The 22,377-nt window shown below is 42.1% G+C and overlaps 1 protein-coding gene across 1 annotated transcript in view; it reads left to right on the top strand.

The window, feature by feature from the left end:
• RGS5 (regulator of G protein signaling 5) overlaps positions 1-20,762 on the top strand; it is a 56,107-nt gene extending 35,345 nt beyond the window's left edge. Inside the window, exons 3-5 of the mRNA XM_045546596.1 lie at positions 3,359-3,420; positions 11,538-11,704; positions 15,610-20,762. Coding sequence (XP_045402552.1) covers positions 3,359-3,420; positions 11,538-11,704; positions 15,610-15,771 — 391 coding nt within the window. The 3' untranslated portion in view covers positions 15,772-20,762. The remainder of the gene's footprint in view (positions 1-3,358; positions 3,421-11,537; positions 11,705-15,609) is intronic.
• Positions 20,763-22,377: the final 1,615 nt, after the last annotated feature.

Genomic DNA, 22,377 nt, shown 5'->3' with positions numbered 1-22,377 from the left:
CATAAGTTCAGTCTGCGGTAACTGTTACCAAGGATTATAACATAGTCAATTGCAAAATGCCAGGAGCTGACATAGATATTCTTATAGTTTACTTTATATTCTAAACGTCCTTTTTTTCCCCTGCCTGCATCAGCAATTTTTGCTACATTTTTTGGATGTCGTGTTTGCGGCTTTACACTCAAGAATGACGTCCACACGTAGACAGTGCCCGGTCTGCTGGTGAAGAAGGACAGAATGCCGTCCTACACCCACTCTTACCCGGGTGACTGCAGAGTGAGCCTTGTTATGAAGACTAAAGGTGTACATACAATTTCTGGTCCACATGTGGACATCAGAAAGTGGCAGGTCTTCGTTTTGTTTTCTTTAAATCTGTATCCCCATCCCCGGCGTCCGGGTGGCTGGAGATGGTCATGGGCAGACAACACTGCTCCATAGGACAGCAGGCCAGAGCAGGCACCTACGGATGCCAATAAATAGCTCGAATTTTATTTTCCTTGTCAAGAGCAAGAACATGCGAGAACATTATCAAGTATGTTTAAATATGTGCCAGGCACTGTGTAGATTAAAAACCAAACCAAACCCAAACCAAAACAAGTTAAATAAGTAAGAAACAATTTGCTGGTGCTTAGAGAGGGTAAAACACTATCGCCTGGTGAGAGCTAGTGCTGGAGTTGCCAACTGCTGTGGTAGTGATTCGTGGGAAAGTCATTAAAATCTAAGTTTTGGGTTGTTTGTGGCTTTCTTCCATCCACCAGGCTAAGTCTGGGCAAAGTGAGCCATCCTGCATGTCCTTATTAATTTGACACACAGTTAGTGCAGGGTGGGATACGCCACACGACAGGGGAGAGTGGGAAACTCTCCACTCAGATGGTGAGTGTGTCGTTGCCACGTGAGGGTCCAGTGACAGAGAGAGAGAGCACTTCCAGCCGGGACGGTCACTTCCGGGGCCAGGTGGCATTCGCACTAGGCATTATGGATCACGTGATTAACCATCTCTACAAATCTTTATTCTGACTTTCATCTGAACTGGCTTCCTTCCCTCCCCCGCTCACCTGCATGCAGGGGCTATGCCCACCCCTGTGATCGGCTATGACCTTGCAAACCAGGGCTCTTCTTGCTCATTTAGATCCTCATTTATCTTGTTTCCAGTGAAGCCAGCCTAAACGAGGGCTGGCCGATTCTGAGAACTGGGACAGGATGAACCTCCGTTACCACCTGGCCTGGCAATCGGAGCGCTGGGCTCCATGCTGGGGGGGGGCGAGTCCTGCCTGCCTGTGCCCTTAGATCAGTTTGGATTCATGTCACCCCCAGGCAGGCTCTGCAGGTGTCCTTTTCAAGAATTTAATCTTGGCTGTGAGGTGCTGCTCCTACTGACTATTAGTTTGGTTCTAAGAGACCATTTGAGACAAACTGGATCTGGGAATGTGTTTAAGTCGGGTGCAGCTGGGCATGTCATCTCTCCTTCCTGTGCACCTTGGTACTAACCAGAGGAAGAGGAGGGCAGGAAGGTGATGTCATTTTATGAAAATATTTATAAAATCAGGGGATCCTGTGAGTAAACCAGCCCTTTCCCTTGCTCTGAGCCAGTCTCTCTTGTCCAGTAATTTAACATCCTGATGCTTCTGTCAACAATTCAGAGGGACTTGGTTGGTGTCTATCATGTGCAAAACATGGACCCACATAGTGAAGAACGTGAGTTAGCCTTCTGCTAGACCTGTAGGCATGGAGTCACCTGCACGTAGGGACAGTTCTCAATAGGAGGTCATACAGAAGAGCCGAAAGGATTATTGATCTCTAGTAAATAGATGCTTTTCTGGTTAGAAGTAAAATGAACCAGAACAATATAGGGACACACTTACAATTCCCTGTTCATTCCATTTGTCGTTCCTGTGCTCCTTTCTACTCTCCAGAGGAAAAGGAAGAGAGGGAAGGTCGTTCATTTGTTAGAAATAAATTTCTGAGGAATTAATGTGCTTTTAATCTATGATACCTGTTTCCAGCCAGGAAAACGGAAATTACGTAAGATTATTTCACCAGGTTTGTTATCCTCATTTTTGGCAAATTTAACTTTCAAAGAGTGAACAGAAAACTTTACGAAAAATCATACAATTAGGACTCACAAACTGTACACGTGCTGCAGTTGAGAAGTGAAGGAATTAGTCACGATACCTTAGCCAGAAAACCTCCTGCCGTCTTGGACTCCTACCACATAAGTAAAGTCAGGCTGAATCTGAGCCTGGGACAGCAAAATGAAAAGGAGAACAAGGAATCATCTCATCAACCAAAGTTGTTCATCTAAATACTTAAACTCCCAAAATATCATTTTATGAAAACTAGAAATAGGAATTTTTTTTGGATTGTCTGGAGACAGCTGATAAGCAATTTAGGAACTAAGGAAATCCCAAATTAGGAAAAACATTTCCACGGGCCTTAATATTCTAATAAATGCCTTGTCATTCTGTTTTGATTTGAGAGTGTAGAACCCACAGAATAATGCCAGGGCCCAGGCGGGGTGAGCCGGGGAGAGCCCACTCAGCCATTTTTCTCAGGTGACACCTGCTTGGCTTGACACATTCTGCTATGAGAGGAAAATTGGTGGTTAAAATGAAATAGCTGCAGGGTTTCTGTGTATATAAATGTCACAATAAAAGCAGCTCAAGGAGAAATTATATGTTAGCTATTACCTTCCCCTTCTGAGTCAGCATCTTGAGCATTTGGGTGCAACATTCTTATTTAGGATATATTAACCACTTTTTTTTATCAGAAATGTAAGTTTTTTTTTTAAAAAAATCCTCTTCTATATGAGCAGGAAAAACACATCTACGCTTTTTTAAATGTAAACTTGCTATGATCACATTCCCACCACGAGGCAGCACCGTACCTGCTATGTTCCACCAGCCTTACGAGGTGGCCTTGGGACGTGGCTGTGAAAACAAGTGCCCTTTGTTGATTAAATGAAGTGGTTCACGTGCAGCGCTGGTGAGGTGGGAGCATGAGTTTAGTTCCTGTAACGGGATATTTGGCAAAAAGACCCCGCTTAGAACCACTGTCGTGGGATATACAACAATATCAAGACACAGCTTGATGAAAAATAGACTCTACTTCTACCAAGGGACAGACCTAACCAAACTGTTCAAAACGAGATGAAGATATGTGTTAATAATGTAGATGTATGAAAGCAAACCCCAGCTCATCAAACCCAACTGCTAGAAAGAAAATAACTTGAACTTGCTTGTCCCGTGGGTGGATCGTTGGTTGTTATTTCCATCTAAGAAAAGCAGGGAGCAGTCATTGCTGGTGTATGTGGTTAGCTCTCTACTCACACTCCAACCTCTTTGTTCCCTTGTTCTTGACCTAGACCCTCGCCGGAGGAGGCCCTTCAGTGGCGTGATTCCCTGGACAAGCTCCTGCAGAACGACTGTGAGTTCATGCTGTTTTTAGTGAGGGTCAATAAGGGTCAGCGTAGGGACAGAGACACAAAGCGCTTTCGTGTTGCCCACGTTCTTCTTCTCCAATTTTGACATTTCCTCAGTTTTTAAAAGTGGTCTCGTCAAGGGGAGGGTGCCAGGGAACGTGGTTATCCAGATCACGAGGTGAGGAGGGCCCCAGCACTGTGGGAGAAGGTGAGCCGTAGGTGCCCCGGGGACTGGTGCTTGCAGGTTGTGTTCCCGTCTGTTTGGCTTACTTGTGTGAGCTGGAACAAGCCCCTTGCCCTGAGTGCTTCTCAGCATTCTCACCACTAAAATAGAGATACTATCGTACCTTTCCCAACTTGGCCTCATCTTGAACTGATAGGGTTGGAGACAGCAGTGTACAGATCCCTGGGCAAGTCGTGGGTCCATTCTGGTCCATTCTGGTTCGGACTACGGTCAGCTGCTCTTGTGACCTGACATGGGTTGTTATCGCTCCCAACCTCTGTCTCCTTTCCTGGAAGCATGTCTTCTACATCTTCACTCACGACAGGGCAAAGGTGCTGACCAGTGCAGAGCTCTTTCCCAAGCTGATACCAACACACCAGTGAGCACTACCTGCCTTTCCCCTAACCCAGTCCTTACTGATTCCCAAGGTGTACAGTATCAAGTTCAAATTTCTAATGTTTAAGATTGACCACGATAACTACGTGGCTGGTCTGTGGGCAAATTCAACTGTTCTCTGTTCCATGTAGGATTTCTACTTGTCATCCCTTTGGCTGGAATACCTCGTACTCATATCTCCATCTGTTGAAATTCTCCCTCTCCTGTAATAGCGAATCTAAATACTAAATGCCTGGTGTTCCTTGACGGCCCAGAGCAATTTATCCACTCTCTGAACCTCCAGAGCCATTGGTCTGCACGTCTTCCAGGCCACTCAATCCTTGCTGCTTTATAGTCTGTTCATAGTCGTCTCCCTTCTGTGATAGGTGACAAGACTCAGCCCTTGTCATCTGGATAATTTCACATCAGGAAGTACATACTATGAGGAAAGCAAATATGTGTTAAATAATTCACGCAACAGTAGGATTCAATTTAAAATACCCAACCCATATTTCTCCATCTTCATCACCAGAATGGAATGTGCAACTCTGTGACATATGCTTTCCAAAAATAAGGATTTACAACGTATTTCTCACAAGACCATTATGATTAATGGGCACAGAGCAGGTGAAAAAGAATGTGTGTTGAATTGTATGGGAACATGTTTTATGTCTTGATTTTGGTGGAGTAAACCTTCTGCTTACCTGCGACACAATCAATCTCTTATTTTTGGAGAAAGAAAAGTCTCTAATTTGGGACTTTCTCAATCTTTTTCTCTCCTGATTCTCTTTTCCTTTCTTATGCTAGCTGGAGTACCCTGCCCTGACACATGTAAGGTGTTCGATAAATATTAAACGAGTGAGTGAATTGAATTAATTAATTTTGTTTCTTGGGTGTCAAAATTCCGTGAAGTCGACTAGGAGAAAAATATTTATGTTTATCAATTGACTTATTACCTTACCCTAGTGGTTTTGGGGCCAATAGCAGTTTGACGGAGAGCCTGTTGATAAACTATGAATGCTAAGTACCCTGAGTACAGGTATTTATTGCTATTTGTCAGACCTGAGAGTTAGCAGAGCTACTTTCATGTTTGCAAAATCATTAAGGAGGAGGATAAATATTTATGGCTCATATACAATACTTTTCAGTCACACTAAATCCTTAGAGCCACATGTTCATATATTTCAGGCTTTTAGGAGACCAACAGCTAACTGGGTAAGAAATCGAGGGGTAGGAGTTAAGCCAGAGGCAGCTGGTGTTGACATCTTAGCATCTGCCAAGGGACTAAAGACTCTGAGCTTGCAAACATGATCACCATGGTGTGAGATTGAGGCGTGAGACTCTCACAATGTTTTCCATTTCTCAGAGGGGAAAATATATATGCACCTGTGTGTGTTTGTGTATATGTGTATGTACACACATATATATGTATATATACTATTCACAATATTTCCTTTAATTGTATATCACATATATTTTTAAAATTATGTGTATACAGCATATGGGTGTATGTGTGTTTGTGTGTGTACGTGTGTCTGTGTGTGTGTAAGTTCCACATAATTGTCTTCTTAAGTAGTTAATATTTTTAAGATTGGACAATTAATTTCCCCAAATCAATAAATGGAAAAACATTTGATTTTTCAATTATTTCCTTGAAAGGGACACCTATCCGTTCAAACTAAGTTGGTTAAAAAAGAGAGTTGATGGTACAGGTATATAAATCTCACAGACACCATGGAGAGCCGTGCCCAAGGAGAAGTAAAGCCGACAGTAAGCAAGACCGTCTCTTTCTCTCTCGTTTTCTGTCCTTACTGTCTCCCTGTCTCTGCCTTCCTCTTTGTCTTTCCCTCTGCCCCCTCTGTCTCCGCTTCTCCCTAGGACTCCTCTTCTCTATCTGTGTCTCTCGCCACTCCGTCTTTGCTTCTCTCTGGCTATTCCTAGAGTAGAGCCAGTAGAATGACAGCCATGCCCAAATAATCCTACTCCCCGTCATCGTTGTGAAAAAACAATATTTGACCTCTTCTCCCGAACATCAGCTGTTGTGCACCACGAATAACAATGAGCCAAACTTTGGCAACTCAGATCTTATGAAACGTTCTTGTTTGAATCCACTGAAACTAGTAGTCTATAATCAGAAAATATCTAACATTAGCTATATGATTGATGCAAAACAGGTAATGAAGGAAGAAAGATACGTTTGAGAACTACAGGCGTCTGAAACTTCACAATCTCTGCTTGTATGCTTGATTTGATCAATTTAAACCATTTAACCTTGAAGAGTAATATCTTTGTTGATTCGGGGACATTTGGCATTCTCTTGTGCTGATGTAGGGTATTGACTTTCACAGTTGGTATTGTTCCGTGAGCATTCCTTAAATTCACATCTTTCTTAATATTTCTTGAGTGGAAATGAAATCAACTGGTACCAAACCTTTAAAAAAAAAATAAGATAGTTAAGCTGCAGCTCAATATAGTATAGTATTTTATTCTACAGTATTTATAGACTACTCTTACCTTTCTTCATTTTTAAAATAATTTTTAATCATCCAGTGTACTTGACTCTGTTCTGAAAGTATTTAATGCATTGACTTCTCACATGTTTTGCCTTCAGCTCTTTAGGTGGCACCATCTGTTTCCCTTTAGTAGGTTCGTAGGGCATGTAACCCGTGTGTCGCTCTTTAAACACAAAAATAGATTGCGCATGGGAGTTTAAATAAGACAGTGACATTTAATCATTCCCCCGCATGGCCATTTTTAAGAGCACGGAAGAATGAAACACAGTCCAATAGCAGCAAAGTTTTATGTGGATCTCCTTTTCCCAGGAGTCCCAAAAGGTCAAGACATTTCCTCGAGACGCCCTCGAGATTTGGACTCTCCCATGGGGAGTGAGGTCAACTGGATCCAGACTCACTTTTCCGCTTTTTTCTGTGCCCTTTCCTTTTGCTTCTCTCCCTGATTTCCACTTTTCTTCCTTCTCTCTTCTGGCTCATCTTTTTCATCATCTTACTCACGATTTCCTTGAAAATAATGAATATAATAATAAAAACAATGGCTAACATTTATTATTCATCGTGTGCCAGACCTTGTCGTGAGCACTTTGCATATATTCGTTTGGTTAGTGATGGCAATAATTTTAGGGCTTAGGTACGATCACAATCCCTATTTTTCAGAAAATGAAACTGAGATACAGAGAGGTTAGGTAACTTGTTCGTGAAATAAAATACTATAGCAACAGCAAAATCAGTAAATTTATTTTTCTTTAAAGTTTGTGTTCTTTGATTCTGTAGCTTGGAAGGAAAAGCTTCCACTAACGTATCTTATGAGGTTCAGTGGGAAGGCCTAGTAAATGTTAGGTGCACAGATTTAGACCAGGAGGTGAGATGCAAAGAGGGACAAACAGGTGAGATGCAAACCTTGAATGTGAAAAATTAACCACCTCGTGGAAAAGACGGCTGTAAAAGCAAACAATCCCAACAATGGAACAGAAAGCGATCTCTTCCGTCATGACGATAAAAATCCTCACGAGCGAGTCAGTGGGTAAGGACCACCTCAAAGAGGAGGCAGCGTTAGTTGGGTTTCGAATGATTATAAGGATTAATTTTAGATTTGTTGTGAATAGTAATGATGAAAGCCAGCATGCACTGAGCTATTAATACATAATGATAATTATGTCTGGCACCATCTGAGAGCTGCATATGAATTATTTAATCCTTACCACAACCCCTTAAGGTAGGTCCTGTAATCACCTCCGTTGAACAGGTGAGGCAACAGCGTCTCAGAGAGATTAGATCACCTGCCGGACTCACGGCAGTAACAAAATTGCCAGTTTTCACCCCCAGGCAATCCTGATTCTAGAGCCCGTGCTCTGAACCAATAAGCCAGGCAGTGGTACTCACCAACGACATTTCACTCCCCTGCCCCTGTCGAGGAGATGTGTGCTGATCTGGCTTTCAATTATTTTTTTCTCTTTATACCAAACTGACTTGGATGTGTCTAACGCTCCTTTTATTTTCAAAGTGGTTTTATAGGCAGTTTCATTTTGTCCTCAGGTAGGGCCGCTGCTCTGTTTTGCACAGATGTCCAAAGTGCCACCACTCACTAGGGCCAGCTCTAGGTACAGTGCGGGTCACAGCCCAGAGGGTTTCCACAAGACCAGGGCGTGTGGTGGCTTCCATCGCTCCCCGGGTGTAGGTGCCTGGCGAGGTCCCTTGAGAGTGCTCCGACATTCCGTGTGGTCTCAGCAGGGAAGAATGTGGGGTCTGCCGGGGAGGTGTGCCGGGGGCTCCTAGCTGTGGGGCGGGCCAGGCAATGGTAGCCGGGCAAGGGAGATGTGTGTTCTTTGCAGAACAGACACATTCGGCCTGGACTCTCTTTGACTCTGACTCAAGAGGACTTACTTCCTCAGGGCGACAGGAATTTCACAGAGAGAGTCTCTGAGGAAGAGACCAACGAAACCAGGGGCTGAGGAGGAAAAAGCGCCTTGTGAGCGGCTTTTAGAGGGTACCAGGAAAGGGCTCTCCAGACAATGCTCAAAAGTCAGAGGAGAGAAACGTTAATGGCTTTAAACATCTCTCAGCCCAACAGAGTAAAAGCCGTTTGATGAGTCTTGGCTGAAAGCGTCTACACTGACAAAAAGCCTTGGAATTGTAATTCTGTGGAATATAACGAACGTGGAGAAATCGGTACCCAGGACATGGACTCGCCGCACTGGGAAGTCGTTTTCCAAGTTCGTGCCCTGGAAATTTAGTAAATGTTGACGTGGCCGTGGAATCCTGGCAGGTGTCCTGAGGCCATAAGTGGCCGTGTTTGAGAGGACTGAGATTTTATCTCCACGTTTTACAAAGACGCAGAAAGGGTGAATCAGAGGGCCTGGGAGGCTGTGCGTGTGGGACTAACGAGAACGAACTTGCCACAGACTTGCTCTGTGGAATCACTGTTTCCCTCCCCAGACCGGGTTAGATGGTGCTCATGAGACCTCATCTCCTAGAAGCCAGAAAGTGCCTGGGAATTTTTCCACTTTGAGAGACTACCTGACATCTTTTGTTTAAGAATCAATGAAAACTGGAACCATGACAGAGAGAGAAATAGGCCTTATTTTTTCTTTCATCTTGTGTGTTAACTCCCTTGTCACTAAATTATGGCAAATAGTGCTGGAAATATAGTGGGAAATATGCATATATATAGAGAGAGAGAAAACACACCTGATTTTATCCAGATACAGGTTATCGAATGGTTTTCAAGTAATCCCTCTAGCCAGGTTCCTAGAGAAAATTGTTTCTTACACCTACCATTGCTCCCAGATGTATTTTGAGGTGTTAATCCATAAAAAAATATATATTTAGGGAAAGTACAGAGAGAGGGGATCAAATTGCACAGTGTCTTGTTTGGATCCTGAGATCCATGGTGACCCTGATCCAAGTGAATGATCACTTTAGCATTGTTTTTCTTTACAATTGAATATGGTTGCAGGGGACTTCGAAGGGTTATGGGGACAATGAAAATGTATAACAGGTAATTTAAAAATGGACAATCGTATACAGGGCCTCTGGTTTAATCATGACATACATTTGTGCTTGTTGCATGAAATCAATGTATTAGGAAATGACTAATAAATGAAACTTTAGAGTCTACAAAAAGGAGTAGGGAGAACAAGGACTAGACTGACACTAGGTCAAAGGAAGTAAATTCAAAACACGTGCCCTAAGCAGAACTAATGGATGGCAAGTTAAAGGAAAACCCAACCCTGAAGTGCTGGTAACAGTCAGTCCTGCCTTCTATCCTTGGGGACAGAGTGCTGTGCCAGGCACGTGACCGAGGGTCGGCCTGTGATGTTGACACAGCCTCTGGGAAATTTAACTTTTTCTCTCTCCTCCCTTTAGAGATCTTTAATTTTCTTAAAGATAGTAAATGGACATGGATGCTCACCCTACAGATACACATTGGTTAGAATTTTGGTTTAAAAAATCATAGACACATATATTCAGCATTGAAGGGAAGAAAAATATTGAAGATTTACATATTTTTTAAATTTATCTCCCCAATGTTTCCTGAATCCTCACCATGCTTTGGAAGTTAATGCTGGAAGGGTAGGAAAAAAAAGAAAGCAGAAGGATCAGGCCCCCAAATCCTCTTATACATATGTAAATATGTATAATATTTATAAATATGTATAAATACATTTATAAATATGTATAAATATATGTATATAAACATATATAAATACATATAAATATATGTACATATATAAATATATATATACACACACATACACACTCATGTCTATCTGTATATATTAATTATAAACTGAAGTTTATTCTGTACTAACAATAGTGTGCTGAGAACAGAAACACAATAGTTATAATCATATTAACTTTAATACATTTTAAAAGCTGACATCTATTTGATGGACACAGTGACTGCCCCGCAAGTGGCATTCGTCCGGCCCCTTCTCACCACCCTTCAGGTCTCAGATTAATGTCACTTCCTTGCCTTTACTAAACCCGAAATAAAGTTGGGACCCTCCTTTGACTCCATTACTACCCTTCATAACGTTTTCCCTTCACTGTGTAAACATTTCTTGTCTCTTCTGTTTCTTCCTTGTCTTCCTGCTGCCCCCAGAGCCTCCGAGCTCCAACAGCGCAGGGGCCAGGCCTGGCTTACTGACCACAGTGACTCATCATGGCGCCTGGAGCATCATAGTGGCTCAAAAATCATCTGCAGAAAGCAAAAAAAAAAAAAAAAGGATTTTAAGTAGTTTATATGTGATACTTAACATTAATATTACTTATTCTGACAAATCAGGTTTTAAACATACTATTTTCTCTTCAGTAGTTGATAAATGTCCCGAATGGCATTACCGTGAATAATGTCACACACAGGTAAACGTGTGTCATGTAAATACACAAGTCAGTTGTTTTAAGGGCGAGTGTAGCGAGTCCCTCTGTCCCTGCGACTCCCGTGCTGAGCAGGGCCGAGCTCTGTGCTCTCTGCCCGCCTTGTCCCTTCTCCATCCAAACGAAGGGACAAAGACAGGCGGGTGTGAATGAACTAGAGCTTTGTGCCCAGGGCAGCACTGCTAAGCCGTTTCCCCCTCTCTCGCTGATGTGACATTTATGCTGGCCTTGTGTTTTCCTCCCAGTCCAGGTGCAGGAGAAAGTGGGCAGCTGTTATTAGACACTTTCTGTGCCACAGAGCTGAATCCTGCTTCCATGGAGAAATAGCTTAGAAAAATGGATAAACGCAGGGACTCCCGCGTCAGACGGCCTGGGTTTGAATCCTGGCTCTCCCACTTCCCGGGTGGTTCTCTCGGGGCGAGTCGGTTTGACCTCTCTGACCTCATGTGTAGGATGGGATACGGGTAGCACCAGCCTCTTGGTTCTATAGTGAGGACTAGGTGAGTTAACACTTGTAAGATTCCTACGTAATGACAGAGATACACAGTAAGCACGCCTAGGCTACACAGCAGCGTGTAGTGTTAGTGAAATACATTAATAAATGTCCCCAACTCACTGTTCTCCTTGCCAGACGGACTTGCCAGTTTCAAAAGTTTCCTGAAGTCTGAATTCAGCGAGGAAAACCTGGAGTTCTGGATTGCCTGTGAGGACTACAAGAAGCTCAAGTCCCCTGCCAAGATGGCCGAGAAGGCAAAGCAAATCTATGAAGAATTCATCCAAACAGAGGCCCCTAAAGAGGTCGGTCCTGGTGGTGGGGGGGTGGGGGAGCGTGGGCAGACCAGGGGCAGCTCACAGACCCCCGGGGGGGGGCTCACACGGGAGGTGCAGAGCTGCTGTTGGCAGCCAAGGCTGCTCCTCTGTGTGAGTGGGCCGCCTTATTAAGCTCCTACTGAATACAAAGAGCAAAATGATCCAGCAGATACAAACTCGCATCCTGTTGAGACCATCTATAGGTCTCACTTCAGTGCACGTAACCTCAAGTGGAATGATGCCGGTGTGTGATCTTAGATGAAGAGTTGAATCTCTCTGAACCTAGTTTCTTTCTTTGTGACAATGAAACCAATGAAGATCATTTTTGTAGAATTGTTGTCAGGATTAAATTAAACAGTAGATGTAGAAACACATACAAGTTGAGCATATTTAATCCAAAAATCCAAAATCCCAACTGCTCCAAAATCTGAAACATTTTGAGCGCCAACATTACAACACAAGTGGGAAATTCGACACCTGGCCCTATGGTCTCAGTCAAAACACAGTCAAAACTTCGTGGCGTGCACAGAAATTATTAAAAAGATTGTATAAAATTATCTTCAGGCTATGTGTATAAAGTATATATGAGAGATAAGTGAAGTTTGTATTTAGGATTAGGTCCCATCGCCACGGTAACTCACTATGTTTCATTAAGTGTTTCATTAAGGTTTGGAGTCAAGCACAGAGATGACCTGAGCAAGCCCTGTGGGTAGGCAGTAATCTAATTAAGATGGTTTGACAGGGGAAACCCCCAATATCTCTTTTCTCCCACAGGTGCTCTAGACTACTGAAGTTTTACCATTAGATATTTATTCCTTTGCTTGTGTCTTATACCTCACTGACCCTTTTTAAGAGGTAAATATGTCTGAGCAGATGGACAAATTATATACCTTAATACCAATAGATGTGTTTCCTCCATGACATAGGAGGTAGAGGTCAGGAGCATCAGAGTATAGATTACCACGGGTCAAAGTTGAGAAAATGAAAAAGTTCTGAAAGAGTCCGTATTTAGACTTTTCATGGACATTAATTTGGGAATTATCAGTTCCTCCCTTCTATTCCTCAACTTCTCACCTCAGGGATATATGTTAGCTCTACCCTACTTTGGATACTATTTGTGCTGGGCCATCCCTTTCTTGGTCAGCATGGAATCTCTCTCTCTATGCTAATGAGAAGATTAATTTAATATTAAATTAGACATACATTTTCCCTTTTCCAGTGGATTCCCCATTTCCGGTCTACCTTCCTACCAACTTCATTCTTCTTCACAGAATTCTAGGACTTGCTGAAATATCTGCAAATGGCAGAGACTCATCCAGACTATCGTAAGTTGGTCTGAGCTGTAGGAAAACACTGTTCTCAAGGTTCCTTATTAATAGATTGCTGGTTATCATGAAAATATGAAACATCAAAATAGAGTTTCAAAATCAATAATACCCTGGCTAGCTCAGTTACTCAAGCAAATAAATGGTGGCCACAAATTGCAAGGCTGCAATTAAAATAGCCTTGGCCTTCATTCTAAACGATGTGTGCATGTGTAGGGGCATAATAGTGCACATAAGACCCCCCAATACACGCAACCCTGCGTGATGAGCCTGAGCTGGGGATTGGAGAGGACGTGAATCCTGTTCTGCAACACAAAAGGCATTCGGTAAATATTTGTGAATTGAAAGGATGCGAATGTCCAACTCCAGACCTTCCTGGGTAGACGTAGGACTCTGGGCAAGTTTCTAACTGAAGCTCTCTGATCCTCAGCTCTTCTAACTGTAAACATCTTGCATATTTGTATATGCACCTGGAGTATGTTTAATAAGTTGTGGCTTTTGTTAAAAAAAAAAACTCTCCACATCTTGTATTTTGAGATAAATATTTACTATTTCATTTTGATAAGATTGACCTAGGTAAGAAATTTACCCAAGCAAACAGCATTCCAAATTTTCTTTCTCTGACTGTTCACCTCAGATCTTTAAAAGGAAAAAGTAAATGGTACATTGATAAGAATTGGAACAAAGATTTTTAAAAAACAAATGGCTATGTGTAGGTCAATTTGTACATTGGAAATTATTATTTGAATGTATTTAAAATTAATGAAATAGTATTTTCCTGGATCAGTAAACAGATGATGAATATATATCAGAATGGCTCATTGAAGAAAGCCTATGCACAGAAAAATAATAAGATAATACCTACCACCTATTTGATGGTAGGTATTATGTATTAGAAGATTTTAAATGCATCACTCCTTTGATAAAATGAGATCAGGAGATACTTTTATAATTTATAGAAATTCAACCATTTGCAGTAAAACTGCCTTCCCAGCTTGGTACAGGGATATATATATATATATATATATATATATATATATACATATATATATATGTATATATATATATGAGAAGGAAGAAGCATTGCCCTGTGTGATGGGAAGAATAACAGATGAAGAATAGAGAAATCTACATTATAGCCCCACCTCTGTCTCACATTGGCTGTTGATGGTCATGTGACTCAACCTCTCTGAGCCTAGGAGTCTCCACGTGGCAAGACAGGCAGTGAACTCCGTCACCTCTGAGCTGATCCCAGTTGTGACAGTGTCTGCCACCATGCCTGCACACAGCACGCCGGCCCCTTCCACCTGCGGAAAATCTTTCTGTAGCTTTGACTCATTTTGTCCTGGACTTCGAAGCGCTGCTTGGCCCTGCTGTCCGCTCTGGCCCGGCTGGCCGGGGAGTCACACCTTTGTCCCTGACTCCAGCTCGCAGCTGCTTCATGACTGTCTGAACCCAAACAGCTCTTTCAGTCCCGAGGACCTCCAGCAGCCCCGGAGAGACCCGAAATGGCTTTCAGTGTGCTAATTCAGAACCATTGGCTTATTTGGATTCCACTTCTTTCTCTTTTACTCTTAGATACCATAAGAGTCATTCAAACATACAACATGAAGTATGAAGATGCAAATCACACTCAGGGAAGCTCACACAGTCTGCACCCTGCACCGCTCCAGGGGCACCATTCACAGAGAGCCTAACATGAGTGATGTTCCTCGGAGTTGTGCAGTGTAGCGCCCTGTTCTCAGGCCGTGGAAGCCATGACACCGTGCAGTGCCACAGCCCACTGGTAAAAAGCTCAGCTCTGCAGCCACAGGGCTGAGCTTTTGAATCCTGTTTCTGCCACCAGTGAACGTGGGGCAAATCACATACCATTTCTGTGCCTCTGTTTCCTCAACTATAAAATGTAGATGACAGCGTCGACCTCATGGCGTTGTGAGATTAGATGAGTTCATCCTTGTCAACTTCTCGGCACAGCACCGAGCACTGACTAAGCGCTCCATAAATATTAGTGGCTGTTAGCTGCTATGTTTGTTATTGCTCTGTCAGAATGGTTGTTTCCGGGTTTGTTTCAGGAAAGACCAAGTTTCCTTTGCTCTTCTGGAGCCGTGCGGAAAGGTCCCGATCCCTGGTCAGAATTTCTTTCTCTCTCTCCAAGTCCTGCACTAGGTGTGAAGCCAAATGCTGTAGCAGGAAGGTTTTGGAATGAGCCGTCAGGACATCCGGATTCAAATTCTTACTCTCTGGATTCAAATACACTTAGTGGCTCTGGGATCCACTTAACCCTCTGCGTCCATTCTCAGTGTTGCCGTCAGGATTAAATGAGCAGTGTGTATGTGAGCCGCTAGGGAAGCCTGACACCTGGTGAGCGTCTAACATTGGTCGGATCTTAAATCTGAGTCGTGAATTTATTGGAGCATCAGTTGCCTTCCCCAACTGCTACAAAATAGTCACCGGTTATGACTTTCCTCCCCTTTCATGTTTTACGGGTGAGGAATTCCACCTCCCCGTCCATCCCTCTTCAAATCCCGTTACCTGGGCTGATCAGCGACCCTGTCTCCTGGCCCGCAGGTGAACATTGACCACTTCACCAAGGACACTACGATGAAGAACCTGGTGGAACCTTCCCTGAGCAGCTTTGACGTGGCCCAGAAACGCATCCATGCCCTGATGGAGAAGGATTCGCTGCCTCGCTTTGTGCGCTCTGAGTTTTACCAGGAGTTAATCAAGTAGTAATTTAGTCAGGCTACGAAAATCTTCCTGGGAGTTACTTCCTCCACCATAACCTGCATTTGCCAGTAACCTACATATCTTCCCACAGCAGCTTTGCTCAGAGATATTAGGGAGTATTGCTTGCTCTCGTTCCCCCATACTGTTTTGGGTGTTTATTCTCCAAATGCCTTCCTGCCCCACTTTCTTCTTCCTGCCCCATTCTTAGTTGAGCTCTACTCAGTTAGTAGTCATAGGCAATGAGAACCGCAGAAAAATCCTTCCTAAGGCAAAGAGTTAAAGACGAGAATAGATCATTACATGTGGATTTGGGCAGTAGATTTCCACCTAAATTGGTCTGAAAAAGAACGTGGGTGTGTAAAGACCAATTTCAAGGGAGCTTAATTGATCTCACTTGTTTTAATTCTGATCCAGGGAGATCACCCCTCTAATTATTTCTGATTTGGTTAGTAAAAGATTATATGATTTTTATAAGACAGCCACTATTTGATATTTTAAGCAAATACAGTATTTAAAATATTGGTCTTTCCTTGGAGCACCTTCACGTTGCCTGGATATAAGTAAGAGACACAACACAACCATGAAAATATGGTGTTTATACAAAATCAATCTGAACACAATTCATAGCAAGTCTTTCCTTACACCTCCCTCACTGCCCCCCCATAAAGTTACCAAATTCTATTTTAAATCAACAACCTAACATTAAAAAAAGAATGATTTTATAAATGTATCTATGCTCCTAGCATATAGTTCAAATGTTTCAGTTTCCAAATTATTGGAAATCCTGGTGAGGGTAAAATTCCAAATTTCTAATTCTACTCCTGTAAAATGAAACTGTCTCTCCAGTGGGGTGGTCTCCCCCCTCAATATAAAGAGGGTTGTACTAAAAAGGGAAAACGTTATTAAGCTTAAATGGCTAATTATCCTATGGTGTTACTATCATAGGATAATGACAATTATCTTCAAAACACCAAACCATCCTTGGGAAAATTAAGGTGACTATAGATAGAGGCTTTCTAAGTGAGACATTTTCAAGTACCCTGCATTTTGCAAAAAATAAATAAAAATGTGATCTTTTAGTAACTCTAACCTTCCCTCACTATTTTGCCTCCTGCATTAGTCAATTGTGCTTATAGTCAAAAGTACAGATTTATACTCCTGACATGCCTCATACACAGCTAATTGACAGGCCATGGTATTTTTTTAGTAGGTTTAAACCTCTAATTCTGTATGTTATCATTATAAGTCTTGTTAGAATTTTTTTCCAATCTCTAGTAGCTTTTATTAAGTAATGATTCACATAATTTAGTGGTAAATAAAATCAAACTAAGCCATGTATGAGGATAATCAAGATGAGGATATAGAGTTTATTCAAAAGAAAGAGGGTGGTTTTTAAAGGATTAATAAAACGATGAACTGTTTAAGTAGAAGATTACATTGTTTAGTCTTGTTTTCCTCTTTTTGTTTCCATTTTTATTCTACACGCTCCTAGTTTCCCATATGTAGCTCATTTATTCAGTTATTTACTAAGAGTGTTGAAAGTGAAGCAACTATGTTATGCTGTTCTTCAGATAAACACTAACTGTGCTTGTTGGATTTTTCCTATTTTTGTGATTTCAAAGGATTACGTGCCCTTCCCGAATGCTTGCCGTTTGGCATTCTGAAATGGGTGGAGTGACTGGGTACGCAGCCAATAATTGCTAGTGATACGAATTCATTCGTATTTGTCAGTATTGCCCACTGCAAAGAAACTCCTTCATCAAGCAGCTCAGAGCAAGGCCGGATCAACACGGTGATCGTGAAGTTCTCACTGTATGAATTTGTGTGGGATTGACAAGGAACTCTGATACGAATTCCCAGGGTGCACTTCTAGAACAATCTCCCTCAACATCTGCCTACACTGCCTCAGATCAGTAGAAAAAGTGCCGGCCCTCTACTTCCTAACACAGCTAAACATGTTAGGAACCGAAGAACCTAGGTGAGTTATTTTTTCTTGAATGCCAAAAGATTTTTAAGAAAACAATTTAATCTAATTAAAAATTCAAAGATTTGATTCACACTATTTGCAATATACAAATGTTTGAAAATGCCCAGAGAATTAACTAGATACTACAGATCTTACCCAGATAATTGATGTTACGAAGACTCCGATGAACTGTATTTACGAATTGACCGCACACGCTAGGAAAGTGGGTAGACTTGTCAGTGGACAATCGGAGGCCTTACCTTCTCGCAAGCTGGATGTGGAAGGCAGAGGGCAGGAAAGGGGTGCCACAGGGCAATGCAGTGAGGGCCGCAAGACAATGAGAGAAGGAATGTCCTTCAGTCAAATGGTGACTTTGTATCTATCTATATCTATCTATATATAATTTTACATTTAAAGCGGCATGCACTCACACTCACATACACATATTAAAAACTCCTCTAACATATGAAATAGTAAAATTAAAAATACAAATATTCTAGCCCAAAACGAGAAACTAAACATAGTGCTCTAGAAAATTTTTTTGAAAGTTTTTTGAAACATAGAGAAGAGAAACAAAACCTGTGTCACTGGTAATTTCCGTGGTGACACAAGGAAAATACGTTCTTTTCATTTTGGGAATTTATGAACAGTGGGATGATCTTTCCAGGAAAAACAGTGTAACTCCTGCGTATCACTCCCCTGCCCTCCTCCCCATTTCCCTGAGTCAATTGCCTGGGAAAGTGTGAGTTTGCAGCAAGAGCCCTGTGGTGCTTTGCTCCTCCCCTGTGAAGCTGTAACCACAGCTGTGAGTGAATTTGGGATGTAGACAGGTGGTGGAACCAAACTGTGGTCAATGGAAATTGGAGTACATGCTTCTCACTCCTGAGAGAAACCTAAGATCAGCCCATGTAACAGCCCACGACCTGCCTTTCTGTCCAGGTCTGATACAGTTTGGAGTTGGGCTCAGAGTAAGATCTCAGCTGACCGGGCCAGAGAGACAGAGTATCAACTCCACAGTTAATTAGGAGGCTATGTTCCATGTTCATCTGATAAAGCAGTGCTTGTTCATGAGAACAACACTTCATCTTACCCCTAGGCACACAAATACACACACATACGTAATTTTCTTTGGCCCAGATAGATACCTTTTGAAATGCAGAACTGAGACATTTCAATAAATTTGTTTTCAAATCAATAAAGTCAAATATATGGAAACATTTGGTGCCCTACTGCCCATGCACTCCAATTCTCTATTGTATAAATGATGCTTTAGGAGGATTTCAGTTTTTAATGCATAAGGAGAAGAACTTAGTGAAAGAGTTTGTTTTTATTTCCATCCTCTACAAAGCCATAGGTTTTACTTGATTGATGTGATCTCATACACAATATATCTCAATGTGATGGAGCTATTAATTACTTCCCCAAGAATAATAGGTGTGCAGAAGTTTCCACAAAAACTTGGCCATTAACAAATCAATTGATAAACTAATAAGCATCCCTTTCTTGGGCCTTGCCAAACTATGCCATACCAAGTTTGATAATTTGAGAATCATTTAAAAGGCTCGTTATATATTTCAGGAAATGATTTTTATTCCTGAAACTGTTCCCTCTAGGAGACCATTTTCCCTGTTTCCTAGGAATTTAACAAGTTTGGAAGAGAATGGGTCAGGAGAAGAAGGGGAAGACAGAAGAGAAGGGAAGTGTCAAAGAAGTGAGTGCCCAGACTAGGAAATTAACTCATCTGCTGGGAACCTTTTAAGAGCAGTTCAGCTTGATTGAAAACCAAACTGCTTCTTACTATCATCTTCCGTATTTGTAGGAAGGCATTTCTTAACTCACAATGCAACTAGAGGAAAAACTTCATTTTAGCATTCTAGAAAGTCTTGACTAGAGAATAGAGTAAACACGGAGGATCTCTTTTCCCTATGTGGCTTGCATGTGCCAGAAAGCAGAGAAGGGAGAAGGTAGTTTCCAGCATCCAAACATCCAAACCCAAGGGCCGGGCCACTCTACGTAGGTTTTGGACATAAATCTCAGTGCATCTTGGTATATCCTGACTGAATTGCTATTAGAGCCATCTGATTTTCTAGTCTCTTCATTCCATTAGACAAGTATGTATTTAACACTTGCTCGGCACAAGGCTCTTTGGCTAACAATTTAGCAGCTGCTCTGTGTGTTAAATACACCTTTCTCCAAATAGTTCTTGGGGCAAACCAGAACAATAGATATTCAAAGAGAGGCCTTCCCAGCACCTCTTAACCATCCAGAAACTAGAAAGGTCAACTCTTTCAACTGAGGAGACATTGAGGGCTTTGAATGGAAACTCACGGCAGAGAGTGACAGGCCAAAAGACAAACAACAAACAAACCAATAAAAGCAAAACACTTTGGAATCCGATCTTTAACTCACAGTTTGATAATAATCTTATTTTTCTAGTGGTGAAGCTACGAATTAACCTCTTAATTTTCATATCCAGTTTAATAAGCCTCTTGCAAATTAACTGTTCTTTCATCTGAGATATTTTTCCCCCACACCTCTCTTCCTCTTCTCCCTCTGCAAGAGAAATTACTTAAAATAGTTGAATCTGACCACAGTTATCTAACAATACATAAAAACCACTTAACTTCCTATCTAGGAAAATGTACAGTCTAAGGCATAGACAAAACAAAGAAAAACGCTGAGAAATTTGCCACTGGAGACAAGTAATCTAAATAATTTTTGCCAAAACTTCTTTTTATGTCATCTAGTATCAGAATTTGGAAAAACTTTTTTTTTTTTTTTTTGAAAATGATGCAACTTGCAACTCACCTGCATGAGACACAGGCAGGAGAAATAAAAGGTTTATAAATCCATTTGTAAGCATTTATCCAGTATGTTTTAAATTCAGAAATAATTGCGATTGTCTTCTGACTTTTGTATTCAATACTTTATGTACTGTATGACTCAGACTTCTTAATAAATAAGGCATCAAATATGTATCTGTAACCACAATCACATACATTAAATATATATCTATGTAACAACCTCATACGAGTCTTTCTTGGCTCCTAAGTATTTTTTATATGAAACATTCTTCCTTAAGACAGGCTTGTTTCTTCACCACGAGCCCTTGATCCACTGGGAGGATCATTCCTAACAAGAATCAGCTCTGATACAGCCTGACAGCAAAACTCAGAAGGGGCGATGAAAGTGCCTCATTTTCATACACTCCGGTGACTACTTTCTCTTGGATTCAGGTGACAATGACTTAGTGACCCGGCTGCCATCACTGTTGGGAACTGACTGAGCACATTATATCAATATTCGGAGAGTACAGTAATTCCTTTCTCTGTCCGCACTGGGGAAAGATCTGAGCAAGTGGCTCAATCCTGTGACCTTAACTGGGTCCCCAGATGGTGCAGGTAACGTGTTAAGATCATACAGGTGGGACTGGAGCTGGGTAGAAGGGGAAAACTTATATGCAGACAGAAGCACAAATAGGAGCAGATTCACAGACACAGAGAGATTAAAGAGATTAAAGAGGTAGGTCAAATCCTACCTTCTTTATGTTTTAACTCATTAAGACAATGAGAAATGTGAATGGAAATTTTATTAAAGACAAAGCTACGGGGAGGCCGTCTCTGCTCCGTCTCTGGCAGCCGGGCCTCCTGGCCACACTGGCTTGTGAGGTCCCTTTCCCAGTGGCTTCCCGGGGACAGAACGCTGCTGACGGCGGGCAGACGGGGGTGGACACGCCCATAGGCCACCTTGAAAGTCTTAGTTCTGTCTTGAAAAAGCAGCTCCGTGTCACCGCCGCGGGAAGGGACTGTCTGTGACAGTGAGCAATAGCTGCCTTGGATTTGCTGCTAAAGGGCAAAAGCTTCTGTGCCTCCGAGTAGAATTCTTGGAACACACAAAAGACACTTAACCAGGAATCAGAGCCCGGAGGCTTTAATGACTAAGGATGGATGGAAATTGATGTTCCTTCATTTCTTTTAACTGAACATTTATTTTGACTACTTTTTAACCCAGCAACTAGTGCCTTAACTTCTATACTGATCTGAGTGTCTCTAACGATTTGACTGACAATGAGCAGGGAGGTGATAAAGAAAAAAATCCGTATTCAGAAAATGTCCGGGCTGGCGTAGAGGCTGCAAGTGCTCTCCCGTGCTCAGGAGGAAAGTTCGCGCCTGGCTCTGCAGACAGGCTCTTCGGCTGAGACGCCGGCAGCTGGGGACACCGAGGCTTGGAGCCCGGGCAGCGAAGGAGGCAGCTACGTGCCTGGCCAGTCAGGTCGGCCACAAGTGCCTGGGGGTCACCTGGGTGACAGTCTCACACACAAACTCCACTCGCCATCCTGAGAGATCATGCCACCCAATCTACATGTTACAGATAAGGAAACTGAGGCCCATTAGAGGCGAAATGACGTGTCCAAAGTTACACCTCTAGATAATGGCATAATCCTTACAAATGATCTGATTCCACGTGTGGGGTATTTTTTCCTTGGAACAAAATTCACGTTATACCACATTAATACACCTATAATAACATAATCATAGATGTTCTTAAAGTTGATATCAAAGAACAATAAGATACTAGAGAAATGGGAGTGCAGGGATGGCCCAGAAAACTCCTGCTTCTCAAAATAGATTTCTCTCCCCATA

This window comes from Lemur catta, chromosome 3, assembly GCF_020740605.2.
Source record: "Lemur catta isolate mLemCat1 chromosome 3, mLemCat1.pri, whole genome shotgun sequence".
Taxonomy (NCBI): Eukaryota; Metazoa; Chordata; class Mammalia; order Primates; family Lemuridae; genus Lemur; species Lemur catta.
This window is presented reverse-complemented; position numbering and strand designations above follow the sequence as displayed.